This window comes from Phyllostomus hastatus, unplaced genomic scaffold (assembly GCF_019186645.2).
Source record: "Phyllostomus hastatus isolate PE091 unplaced genomic scaffold, TTU_PhHast_1.1 phas_contig_81, whole genome shotgun sequence".
Taxonomy (NCBI): domain Eukaryota; kingdom Metazoa; phylum Chordata; class Mammalia; order Chiroptera; family Phyllostomidae; genus Phyllostomus; species Phyllostomus hastatus.
Window position 1 is genome coordinate 347,163 of NW_025333962.1, and position 13,160 is coordinate 360,322.

The 13,160-nt window shown below is 43.4% G+C and overlaps 1 protein-coding gene across 7 annotated transcripts in view; it reads right to left on the minus strand.

The window, feature by feature from the left end:
* The window catches only part of HNRNPM (heterogeneous nuclear ribonucleoprotein M), a 44,278-nt gene that overhangs the window by 3,027 nt on the left and 28,091 nt on the right, over positions 1–13,160 (minus strand). For 3 of the 7 annotated variants that reach the window (XM_045850534.1, XM_045850531.1, XM_045850533.1), the window contains 5 exons: positions 12,119–12,163; positions 11,596–11,673; positions 6,960–7,058; positions 3,338–3,391; positions 508–1,310 (listed from right to left, as the gene is read on the minus strand). In XM_045850534.1, the coding sequence (XP_045706490.1) occupies positions 508–1,310; positions 3,338–3,391; positions 6,960–7,058; positions 11,596–11,673; positions 12,119–12,163 (1,079 nt within the window). The remainder of the gene's footprint in view (positions 1–507; positions 1,311–3,337; positions 3,392–6,959; positions 7,059–11,595; positions 11,674–12,118; positions 12,164–13,160) is intronic. The other 4 variants (XM_045850536.1, XM_045850530.1, XM_045850529.1 and 1 more) reach the window with 3 other exon arrangements.

Consider the following 13,160-nt stretch of genomic DNA (forward strand, 5'->3'; position numbering starts at 1 on the left):
ATAAAAATAAAAATTAAAAAAAAAAAAATCTTAAAAAGAAAAGAAACTAGAGTTCTCGACCCTGGATGGGTGGCTCTTTGGTTAGAGCATTGTCCCAATATGCCAAGGTTGTGGGTTTAAGCACATACAAGAATCAACCAATGAATGTATAAATCAATGGAACAAACTGATGTTTCTATGATTCCCCCCTTCCTTTCTAAAATCAACAAATTAAAAAAAAAGAAACTATAGAGTTCTTTAGCTCACTGTTCCATCTAGCAGCCAGAGTAGCCCAGTGGGTTTACAGAACCCACTATTATTGCTGCATAGTACTGTTGGCTCTCACATTCCCATATCCTACCAGAACTAAACTCTGGGGAGATTTACAAGGTAGACTTGCATGCCACTCAGCTCCTTTTCTGAGGATATGACCTCTGACTCTGACTTGCCACCATTCAGTCCCACCCACTACCTATCTCGCCCCTCCCTTTGTGCATACCACCGAGAGGTTCCTGAAGATCCACTTACATTTCTCACAAATATCTGGCAGGCCTTCCTGGCCACCCCTGGAGCATGGCCTCCAGCTCCACCAAAGGAACCTGCGAAGCTTCCTCCAAAGTTGCCACGTTCCATCTCGATGGCACGGTCAAAGCTGGCACTGCCGCCGCCACCCATGGCCAGGCCCATGCGCTCAATGCCAGCGCCCAAGGCAGGGCCCATGGCAGGACCCATGCGCTCCAGGCTATTGGCGCCCATGCGCTCCAGGCCCATGCGCTCGAGACTGTTGGCGCCCATTCGTTCCAGGCCCATGCGCTCCAGGTTGTTGGCGCCCATGCGCTCCAGGCCGGTGGCCATGCGATCCATCACAGGGCCCATGCGCTCCAGGCCAGCCCCCATGCCTGCGGGCACCATGCGCTCCATGCTCAGGCCCATGCGCTCAATGGCAGGGCCCATTCGCTCCACACCAGAGCCCATGCGCTCAATGGTCTGGCCTACACGGTCGATGGGTGCGGCCATGCGCTCAAGGCCAAAGCCCATGCCGGCACCCATGCGCTCCACACCAGACCCGATGCGCTCCATGGTCTGGCCCATGCGCTCAATGCTGGAGGCCATGTGGTCGAGGCCCAGTGGGCCCATGCGCTCGATGCCGGAGCCCATGCGCTCAACGGAGCCCATGCGGTCCATGACCAGGCCCATGCGCTCGATTTCAGAGCCCACACGATCCATGCCATGGCCCAGGCCTGCGCCCATGCGCTCCATGCCGGCACCCCCAATGCGGTCAATGCCAGGACCCATCCTCTCGATCCCAGGGACACTGCCTCCACCTCCACCTGAAAGAGGGACACAAAACACAGACAAATGTAAGGGACTTGTGTCAGGATGGTGACCTGGGTGCAAAGGCCTGAGCACTTCACAAGCTCACCCATAATTCAGAAACTAAGTCCCACAATAATTTACCATTTAGACACCCTTCAAATAGACAACTTTTAGAACTGAGCAATGAGTTAAGTACATAATTTTTCCTACTTCTGTGCCATAGCTGAAATTGCCATAATAAAATTTTAAAAAGGAAAAAACCCACCCTAGAGGACTTGTGTAGACAATGTTGTCCATGTTAATTCGGAAGTGCTAGTTCGGAAGTGCTAGTACTTGTAACAAACTTTGTGAGACATGGCTCTCAATTCCTGAGAACTCGGCAGTTTCCCTACCACCAGACACCAGGAAATCACCACAGGGGGAAAGCTCAGAAATGCCACTCTCAGATGGTCACCCGGTGTGTCATGGATTTTACATCATGACAATTCAAAATCACTCACCACCTTTATCCTCTTCCAACTTGTCCCTCTAAGGTGCCCTGCTGGTGGCCAATCTGGCTGCATTTCCTTAGCATCTCCAAGGCATAGAGAAGCTATTAATATAGCCATGTAAGCAAGAGGAGGTTAAGAAAACAATCACCAACATAGATCCTCTGTGTATAAATGAACACAGCCAGCCACTTGCAGGGAACCTTCTCTATCAGGGAAACTGCTATCCAACCTGTGTGTAACTTTGCTGGTTCTGGAGGAAAAGCAGCCAATGGCACCGGGGAGTGGACTCTGGAAGAGGCCTAGGCTCCGTCCCTCATAGCCACAGTTCAGCTGGACACATGCTGGCAAATCAGCAGTGCACAGTGACTCTGTGACACTTTCAACTCTGGACAAGGAGGATCTGGGCTCCACCACCAGGGCCACGAGCCATTGCTTATCCACATGTAGAGCCTGTGAGGCCCTCTCACTCAAGCTTCACCTTCACCACCACCATCACTACCACCACCACCACCGCCGCCACCAGCCTCTCTGCAAATGGTCTGCTGAGCCACGGCCCAATCCAAGATGCAAATTAAAAAGAGAAAACTGAGCAGTTTCTGTAACTAATTCTCTAACTGACCAATATTGTGACCTGGCATATGTCCTTCCCCTTCTCCATACCTTTTACCTTAGGTGAATAACAGAATACCAAGTGGCAAAATACATGCACAACTTTAATATTAGACTTTCAGATCAGTTATTTCTCAAAAACTGTAAAAAAGGTAGAAAACTTAGAGAGGGGAGGTCGCGTGCCCAAGAGCATCAGAAATGAGGGTGACCACCCCCACTCCCAAGACACCAACAGCAGCAGAGAAACTAGGAAGAAATAGTGCCCACATGGAAACACCAGCCCACCACAGAAGGTGCCAGTGAAGTTGAGCCACCAAGGAAAAAACTGCAAGATGCTCAGAGCCATGAAGCTAAATCAGGCTGAAAAAAGTAAATTTTGTTTTAAGTACCCACTTTAAAAAGTTTATTAATGGAAAGCTATATTCCAAAATGTTCAGGCATTCATTGCTGGGTAATGAGATTTCAGATATCTACTTTCTTCCTAATTTCCTGAGGTTTTTTTATGAGTACATGTATATATTTTAATAAGCATTTTTGTTATCAGGTGGCATATTTTTATAACCAGGCAAAACACTTACTTTTAGGCATTTACAATTTTATAGTATTGAAAACAAAACACCCAAATTATGTGAAAACATTATAATAATGACAATGGCTAAAATAAGTCACAGAGCACTTAGGTAAATACATTTTTATATGTATTAACTCATTTACTCTTCACAACAACCCTATGAGGCAATAAGTACTATTATATCCACATTTTACAGTATAAAAATCAGAGAGGTTCGGTAACTTGCCAACTGTCACACAGCCAGGCATTAACTGGTTCCCACCCCAGGCAGTCTATTTTAGAGCCCATGTTTTTCACCACTACACTCTACTATCCCTGGTAATAACAGCCTATTCTAAAAATCAAAACAGCAAAACTAAGCATTTCCTACCTCCTCCCTGCTTTGCAATGATCTCTCCTGTCTTCAGTGCATGACTTAGGATTTCTAAGGAAATCAGGAAGAAAAAATAATTAGCCAAATTTCTCTATGGTAATAAAAATTTATTCATTACAGATTTCAGATGAATACTACTAAGAAATTTAAAAAGCAAAGGGGTGGGGGTTTGAGAAATACACACACAGACAAGACCATTTTACTGGATAACTGGAGAATCCTTGATGGGTCATGATGTGAGGAGCCCTCATAGCTCCAGAGTCTGAGGCCCAGTTGGTAGGGGCATCTGGGAATGCGCCCAGCAGAGCTAGGAGCCAGTATACACCATGAAGTGAATTTGGAAAGTCAGAGCAAGAATGGGGCCAGTTGCAATTTTTCTAAAAGCTGGTCCAGACCCTCAGTACTCAAAGACTAAAGCCTGCACTCACTCACCCACCCACCCAAATCCAACCAACACTTCACTGTTAGGAGACTAAAGCTGTAGCTACACTTATAGCCCCAAACCCTGCAAACCACCAGCATGCAGTACTAGAAATGTGACCTAGTTAACAAGCCGTGCACAGCTTCAGCAAACTGAGCCCACCGGCCCTTAGAAGGAGCTGGGTGTGATAGTGACTAAGAGACAAACAAAGCCTCAAGAAAATAAAACCCCAACACACCCAACCGTCCAAGACAGAAAATATTGCTGCGTGCTTGCCAACAGTTCACCCAAAACTCTTTAATGCTTGTAAAATGCTATCATTAGTGGTAACTTTTAAAAGTTTCTTCTCAGTCTTTCATTATGTTTAAGAAACTTGCATTGTGCCACCCCCAAACTGGTCTTGGAAGTGTGCTCACTAACACAGGCAATACCCACAGATTCCATCAAGTATTATGATCATGACCACAAAGAGATTAAACCCTGCCATACAGCTGTTTCGAGTATTGCAACTACCTGCTAAAGGCAGGAGGTAATAAAGTACACCAAGAAATAATACACCTTCATCCAGCCTGCAGAACAGTATAGGGCTTATTTTACTGTGAAGTCTGTGATCCTGCTCAGCAGGCCCAGGCCCTAATATCACTTCCCTAGAACAGTACTTAGATCAAACCACTCCCTGCAAAAACTTCACAATGGTTCCACCACTGATTTAAAGAGAAAAGGCCAAATTCTTCTCATGGGCATTCATTCACAGTCCTCCCTGCTCTGACTCCCAATTTGAATCTTTTCTTCCTGTCCCAGGTAGACCCTCACCTCCAAGCCTCTGCACCCAACCAACACTGGTCTGCCAACACACCCTCTACCTATGCTGAACCTCTGGCTTAAACCACATCTCCTGCTCAGATCCAGGGCTTTCTGCGCAGTGTGCACCTATTAGCCTTCAAAGGCAGTGCTTTTTCAAATCTGAACAGCAAGAAAACCTTTACCTGTGTGTGGTGTTTACATGGCAGCCAAGGACCTAGGGAATCAACACCTCCACCAGCTCCCTTACTAGGCCACTTGGATATAGTGACCTCCAGTGCTAACCTGAGCCACTCAGCATTGTCTCCTTAGCTGCACCATATCTCTCAAGGTGAAGGACCACATATCTGTTGATATTTCCTGCAGCACCAAGTATAGATCAACTGCCTTGACAGGAGAAAAGGGACACTGAGTAGGGAGGCTCCAAAAGAAGGGAGTACCAAAATGATTCAACTGTCAAATAAACAACACAAAAAATAAAATTAAAAAAAAACAGGAAAACCAATCCAGGTAACTACTCTAAAAACCTGACAAATATTTTACTTGATACAAAGACTCTTTACTAACTTGGGTCTGATGACAAGTAGAAGCAGGGAATTCCAGAATGACCCCCTTATTCTTGCCCATGATCATTTTGGGAAGCTTTACGACAGATGACAGGCTTGATCAGACAGAAGGTGCCAAAGTACCAGAAGAGAATGAGGCTTGCCAATGACATTTTTATCCAGGTCAGGACAGAACGAGTTTCCTATTGCCACCTGAAGTACCCTCACCAGATCCACTGTGCCACTCACTGCAGGAACCAGGACGGGGCTGACAGCGTCATCACAGAGAGGTACCACAGAGCAACAAAGAATAAAGGACTTAAAGCAGAAAAAAGCCCCCGTGGGAGCAGGGTCATGTGCCATCTTGTTCTCACCACAGCTGGTCACAAATTGGTATTTGCAGCCAAATGACAATAATTTTAAAACATTAAAAAAATGCTCTACCATTTGAAACACAGAAACAAAATCAACCATGGCAATAAGAAACTTTTAACTGTCCTAGTCACATAGGGATTATGAACTCACCCCCAAATTCTAAAGCTTTGGAATAACTGAATAACTGAGAATGAAGGTCATATCGAGCAAGTGTGGGGGGCAGGGGTGAATCTTCACTACCAGTCTAGTAAAATGTGAGGAAGTCATTCAAGTTACCTAACCACAGCCAGGAAAAAGGTGAAACAAAAGTCTCCATCAAAGTGTCTACCCTGGCCAGGTAGCTCAATTGGTTAGAACATCATCCCGATACATCAAGATAGCAGGTTCAATCCCCAGGCAGGGCACATACAGGAATCAACCAGTGACTGTATCAGTAAGTGAAACAACAAATTTATGTCTCTCTCTCCAAAATCAATAAATAAAAATTAAAAGAAAAAAAGTGTCTACTCTGAGGGAGTAATTTTTGATCTTTGTGAAGAACACAAAGATGATGGGGGGGGGTGTCCTAGAAATAATGTACAAAATTAAGAATCCTGTCTCACCAATGAGCTGAATGACAACTTTCTATGGCCTCCATATGTTCTAAAACAGCTCAGCTTATACAAACTAGACTGAAAAAGCTTCAAGATCTTCACACCTGGCCCATAGTGTCCCATAAAGACAGAGGCTAAGCACTCTGGGGCTGTAACATAGCAGCTTCTTATCTGCTCTGTACAAGGTGAGAAACAGGTGAAAATGGAGGACAGGGCAAGGACAGATAAGGGGCAGGGGGAAATCCAAGCTCTAAATTACCTTTGAGAGAAAAACTTCTGAGTCAAGGAATCTCCTTGCAACACACTAATGAAGGAGGATTAAACAGACAGTCTCAGAAAAACCTCAACTCAAAACAGGGGAAGATGCCCATTTAAAGTAAAAAAGAAAACTGCTTTGCAACCTAACAAAAACAAAAGAGTTTCTCTGCATGTCAACAAGCCAATACTCCATGTCCTCCAATGTCAGACCACTTCTCTGGTTCACCAATCTCTTTCAAAGCACACCATGCCGTCCATGCTGACTGGAACAGCACCCTGGACTAAGGAGGCCCACAACCTACTTGGCAGGACCTTGACAATCTTCACCAGAACTAGTGAGCCACAGTTACATAAGTGCAGCAGTTTCAACTCCCCCAGCCAGCAAACCAACCTCATACCAATGTGGGCCAAGAAGCCACCTGCAAAGACCAAAGTAGTGCTATGGATAGCAATAAAAAATCCAAGGACCAGAAGTTTTTATCTAGGTCTATAAAACACACAATTTAAAAAAAGGCTAAGTAACACCAGCAGACTTTTCCTTTAAAAAAAAAACCTCCGACATCAGGATGTACCTGCACCCCCAGGGGGTGGAACCTGCCAGCACAGGGCCCAGGGGGCCTTCTTACCCATTCCTCTGCCAAGGGGCTCTCCAAAGCTTCGAGACATTCCCATCTCGTTTCTGGCAAAGTCTCTCTCAAATCCTCCACCCACGCCACGCTCCAGCTCTGTGGAAAAAAATATTACCCTAGGCCTTTCCAGGAATACCATTATATTTCACACATTAACAAAACAAAAAACTTACAGACACACATGGTAGCCACCACCAAACCAGCATTATTTAGTTTTTCTATAGGAAACCAACATTCATCCTTTATTCCTTAAAATAAATAAATAAATAAATAAATAAATAAAGAGTCACTTCAACCAAATCCTTGAAAACCTACCTTAGTCCATGAAAGAGGACTAATTTACAACTCCCATTACAGGTACACATTGGGCACGCTGAGCACCCGGTACTGCAGTAACTGGCGAGGGGGGGCGGGGGGGCAGCACCCAGAGCATGTTTGGATCAAAGGCAGGCCGCAGGAGAGCCTGCTTATGTGCCAGTAGCAGCAGGTACTTCTCGGGGGCTCTTGCCATATGCCTCACCATTTCATGGAATCCTCACATCCAGCCCACATACCTACATTACCCTCCACCACCACCACTGCCCCTTTACAAAGAAACTGAGGTTCAAATGACTTCATAACTTGACCAAGGACAACATGCTCAGTAAGAAGCAAAGCGAAGGCTGAAACCCAACCCTCAAGTAAAAGCCCATGCTGTAATACGCAAGCACCGCTATTTGTATATGCACACGCATGTGCACGCGCGCGCACACACACGCCCCCAATATAATAGGATTTCTCTACCAACAACTGGAATGGATATGCTGACAGCAGGAGCATTTATTTTTTACAATATCTTTTAAAAACAAAGGTCTTACTGCCTCAAACTCCACCCTCTGAGACCAGAAACCAATGTTCCTGGGAAGTGCTGTCAGCATGGACACTGAGCTAGTTGTACACTCTATAAGGAGCTTAAGGACAGTTCTCTGACACAGGGTCATTATCTCTGTAAGAAGAATAGTGAGTGGCCTTGCTTCTAGACATCCACACTGGTGTTTTAAAGACTTTATTTATTTATTTTTAGAAAGAGGGGAAGACAGGGAGAGAAACACTATCAGCTGCCTTTCACACAACCTCAATCAGGGATCTGGCCCACAAGCCAGGCATGTGCCCTGACTGGGAATAGAACCAGCAACCTTTTGGTCTGAAAACAATGCACCACCCACTGAGCCACACGAGTCAGGATTTCACTTGTGTTTTAAAACAACACACACACACACACACACACACACACACACACAAAACTTTTTACCGTAACCGTAAACTTCAGGCAATAAAAAAACAAAAAATACAAAAATAAAAATAATGGTCTTAGCTTCTATGGAAAAAGCCCTGCCACCGATGTTGCCTGCTTGAGAAAGCCTTTCATGACTCCTATCACTGGCTACTTGCCTTCTTATACATTCAGCTAAAGCAAGATTTAAAATGCATTATCACAACCTTTTTCTCCGCATGCTAAGAGGTTCTCGGAAAAAAAAAAAAAAATTTTTTTAACCCTCACCAAAGAGTATGTTTCATCTATTTTTAGAGAGAGAGGAACAGGGAGAGTGACAGGGTAGGGAGAGAGAAACATCCACGTGAGAGAAGCATCAATCAGTTTTGCTTTCACATGTGCCCCAACCAGGGATGTTCACCTGCAACCTTTTTGGTATATGGGACGACACTCCAACCAATTGAGCAACCCAGACAGGGCTAAAAAAACCTAGTTCACTATCCCTGCTTCTTAGAACTACCAGGTAAACAAGTGCTATATAATGAACACCTTTTACTGCAAAGCAACAAAAAAAGGGTTATATCCCTGTTTTCAATGAAGTAAAGAAGTCTATTAGAGATACGGAAGGAGGCTAGCTAGCATTAATAAGAAAGGAGACTAACATTAAATAAGGAGATGCAGCAGATTTTGGCAATGGTGGACTCTATATTCATAGTCTGAATCAATCCAAGTACCATATTTTTTGGACTGTAAGACACACCTAGTTTTAGAGTAAACTAGAAAAAAAAGTTTGAAGCAAAAAAAAAAAAGTGGTAAAATATTTAATAACATAATATTTTGCCAATGCAAACAGAACTGAACAGCACATTAGCAATCCTTATTCCTCCCAAATGGGGGCGGGGTTCATATCTTACAGTCCCCAAAATACGGTAGGTAGCTTGTGCAAGCCTATGTCTGGTGAGCAGAAAAGAATCTCCAGGGTAGTACTGTAACAGATGGAGCTCTGCGGTACTCCTTTAACCCTTATCATAAGCCCATGAGGAAGGCAGCACCCACCCCTTTTCAGATAAGAAAGTCATGTGCAGGCATTTAGGTTATTGCCAAAGGCCTCAGAACATATCTTCTCAATTGTCAACAGACCTTAATAGGAGACCCTGTGTGAACTCCACAGTACTCCAAAGAGAGGCGAGTTCTTATTTCACTGCAAAATACTGCATCAAATCAGTTATTGTTTGATATATGAAAATATTAATTTTTTACATCCACTCTATCAAGATTTGACATCTCCTGTTTGACTAATTTGCTTCAAGAATCTTATTAAGTTCTAATTAGTCTAATGTTGTCAGCACCTGTGACTATAATATATGCATATGGTCATCAACTAAATGTTAAATTAAATCTGAAACATCTTCAACTTTTTCCAGTGATTAATACTTTCCTTGCGCCCTGGCTGGCGTAGCTCAGTGGATTGAGCGCGGGCTGGGAACCAAAGTGTCCCAGGTTCGATTCCCAGTCAGGGTACATGCCTGGGTTGTAGGCCATGACTCCCAGCAACTGCACATTGATGTTTCTCTCTCTCTCTTTCTCCCTCCCTTCCCTCTCTAAAAATAAATAAATAAAATCTTAAAAAAAAAAACTTTCCTTGCCTTGGCTGGGTAGCTGAGTTGGTTAGAACATCATCCTGATGCACCAAGGCTCTTAGGTTCAATCCCTGATCAGGGCACATACAAGAATCAACCAATGAATGCATCAATAAGTGGAACAAACAAACATGTCCCCTGGCCTCATCCACTCTCTCTAGAAAGAAAGAAAAAACAAAACAAAACAAAACAACATTCCTTGGACCCAGCACTCAAGGGCTTTAAGAGTTGATCCTGCCCAATCAGTATCTCAGAACATCTAAGGACTCAACCTAAGACACATCCTCCACTGTGACTCTCCACAAGAATCAGCACTTTAAATCTTCAATCACCAGGCCCAGAACTATAACTTCTTCATTCCAGTTGCCAGGTCACCAGGACTTTGTCCACATGGCTCAGCACAGCTCCCAACCCATTTCCATCTACTTCTAAATCACATCAGTTTACTCAAAGTAACAACCCAAATCCCATTTCTAATGACTCATCTGTTCTGAGTAAACACTTAATCAAGCCAGACTTCTCCAGTGCTCATTTTTATTAAAAATCCAACGAGCACACAAACCACAGACAACCCTGAGAGCAACCGGCCACACAGACCTTTGTCCCTTCATTCCTAAGTCATGAATGAGGACCTTCCTACACCTTTTCCCCATCATCTAGAACAAGGTACCTCATGAAGAACAGTTTATTCATCAAAAGTATCTTTTTCAAGCTGACAGTTAATGTCAATCCTATTAAGGTATGCTTGCTCTATACTATCTCCACATTATCCATTACTACAGACCAGCAAAGAAAGGTTTAACCCCAAATCTTTAATGACTTCCCATTCCAAAGATGTTATGTATATAAAGTAACCAGTATTCCCACAGGTGGGGTCAGAGTCCACCACACCCAGAGGATTTTAGAGAGATGGACTACAAGTTGCTCAGGGCACACTCAACAGTTCTGCTGGTGAGGGGGGCTGATGCCAGTGCTAGGGGCAATTCTAAAAGGCAGGAACAAAGCATATTAAGAGCCAGACTCTGGAGCCAGACAGCCCGGGTCAATATCCCAATGTTATAAGCCATGTGACCTTAGGCAAGTCACTCTGGGCCTCAGTTTCTGATGAAATGGGGATAACAGTACCTACACATCATGTGGTTCTTGCAAGGATTAAATGAAAACACACTGTTTTTATAATTAATATTATCATTATATTTCTGTTAAGAGGTTGGAAGGGGAGTAAGATTTAAATGATAATACACAAAAATTTGTATTACGTAGAAACTAAATTAATGCCTCTGCTCACAAGTCATCAAAGTAGATGATCAAGAACCCATCAGTCCAGCACTCCAGGGGAGACATAAATATCAAAATGGCCGAAGAAACTAATCCCTTACACTTGGAGACCATTTTAAGTATGCAAAACATAAACACACATGTCTATACAATGTTTCCTAGTATAACAGGCAATCAGAAAGTTTTAAAATTTTATTGGACAATTGCTAGGGAAGATTCAGAACACAGGACATCTCAGGAGTTTAGTGACTAAGAGAATAAACACTCACCTACTATTAAGTATAGCTTCTGAAATACAAACTTACAATTTTACTGATATTTAAGGCAATTTTAAGACATCTGATTCAGTAAAAATTGGAAGGGGAGAATAATTTCTTTAAAATGGGTCTGCTGCCTAAAGGTCACCCAAGAGCCAACAGCCAGCACAAGGTAAGAGCAAGCAGGAAGGCAACACTTGTCTTACCATTTATTCTGCCCATGTTCATCCCGGATCCAAATCGACCCATGTTTTCCATACCACCACCAAAGGGCCCCTCCATGCCTGAAAGAGAATTCGCATTTCAGCACCACCCCTAAGAGACTACTTTCACTGACCAGGAAAACTGTTTTCACAAGTTTCATCTTGGGCATTTTCTATTTTCTGCCAGAAACTTTGTTACCAAAGTTTAAGGGGCGGGGGGGCACGCTACTGCCCTCAAAAAGTTGATCTGGTCTGATCCACCCCCTCCAGGAATACACAAACAAAAGAGGTCCAGAGAGATGAAGTGATTTGCCCAAGGTCACAGAGCCAGTGAGTGAGAAAGCCAGACCCAAAAGCCAAGATACCCACTGGAAGGATCGACTGTGAAAGTAATTTCAAGACTAAAACTTTTTGGAAACCAAAGTGAGAATTTCATGCAGAACTTAAGAGAAAAGAAAGAGGGAGGAAAACAGAGAAAACCACACCTAAAAGCAATTACATTTGTACTTCATTTTAAATTTCTTACCTCCCATTTTATTTATTCCAAATCCTATGCCTTCCATTCCCATTCCTTAAAAAGAAAAAGTCAATGCAAACTAAAATTACGTCAAGGCAGTAACATTTTGAACTTAAAAAACACAAGACATTCTAAACCAGTAGATGTATAAAATATCCCTGATTACTAATGTATTTTAATTGTCAAGAAAAGAGGGGTAGAGCCCTACCATATTGACTGTCAAACAATCACATTCCAGGAAAACGGTTTAAGCCTTTAACAGAATAATCACTTTATGACTCAAAATTCTGTAGGGTCTACATAGTTTAAATGACCAAGGCAGACAGTTTTTAACATGAAATCTAATTATCAGGGACAGACTAGGGAACATTCACTAGAAGCTTATTTTAGGAAGAAGTCAATTTAAAATCCCTTTGAAAACTAAAATTCTCTAGTAAAAAGCAGTTATAAAAAAAACACCAAGGCTTCCTCCCCTAACCTCAGCCTTCCTCCTAGATGCTAGGCAAGAGGGTGTGCTGGTTGAGAATAGCAGAGCCATCTGAGGTGATGGCCCAGGCCACCAGGGTCAGCTTCAGAGTTTAAGCTGAGAGGAAGACAAGCAATATACAGAACTGACAGTAGCAGGGTAGAGGGGACCCCATCTTGCAATTCAAAGGACTTCAAGAAAGATCTAAGTTTGAGTCATAAAAATAAAATATTTAATAGTATATAAATGCCTCATTGCAGAGTAAATGCAAATGCTAAACAGCAAAGTTTGAAGTTTATTCTGAATTTCCAAGCTTTCATTCATTAGTTATTTCTTACCTTCTTGAACACCACTGTGTATCGTATGTCCAGGGGCCTCAAACAGCTATGTTGTCACGCAATGAGCCCCTCACCATCTGTGAGCCCCCATGATGGATGTTTTTTTTGCATCCATCAATGCCCCTACCTCTAGAAGCTGTGTCAACACCAAGGCCTGAGCCCAAGGGAATCTGGGTAATAAACTACAGCAGTGCTGTGGTCCCATGGTCGGAGACCTACAGTCTCTGTCACTAACTGATAGTGTGAC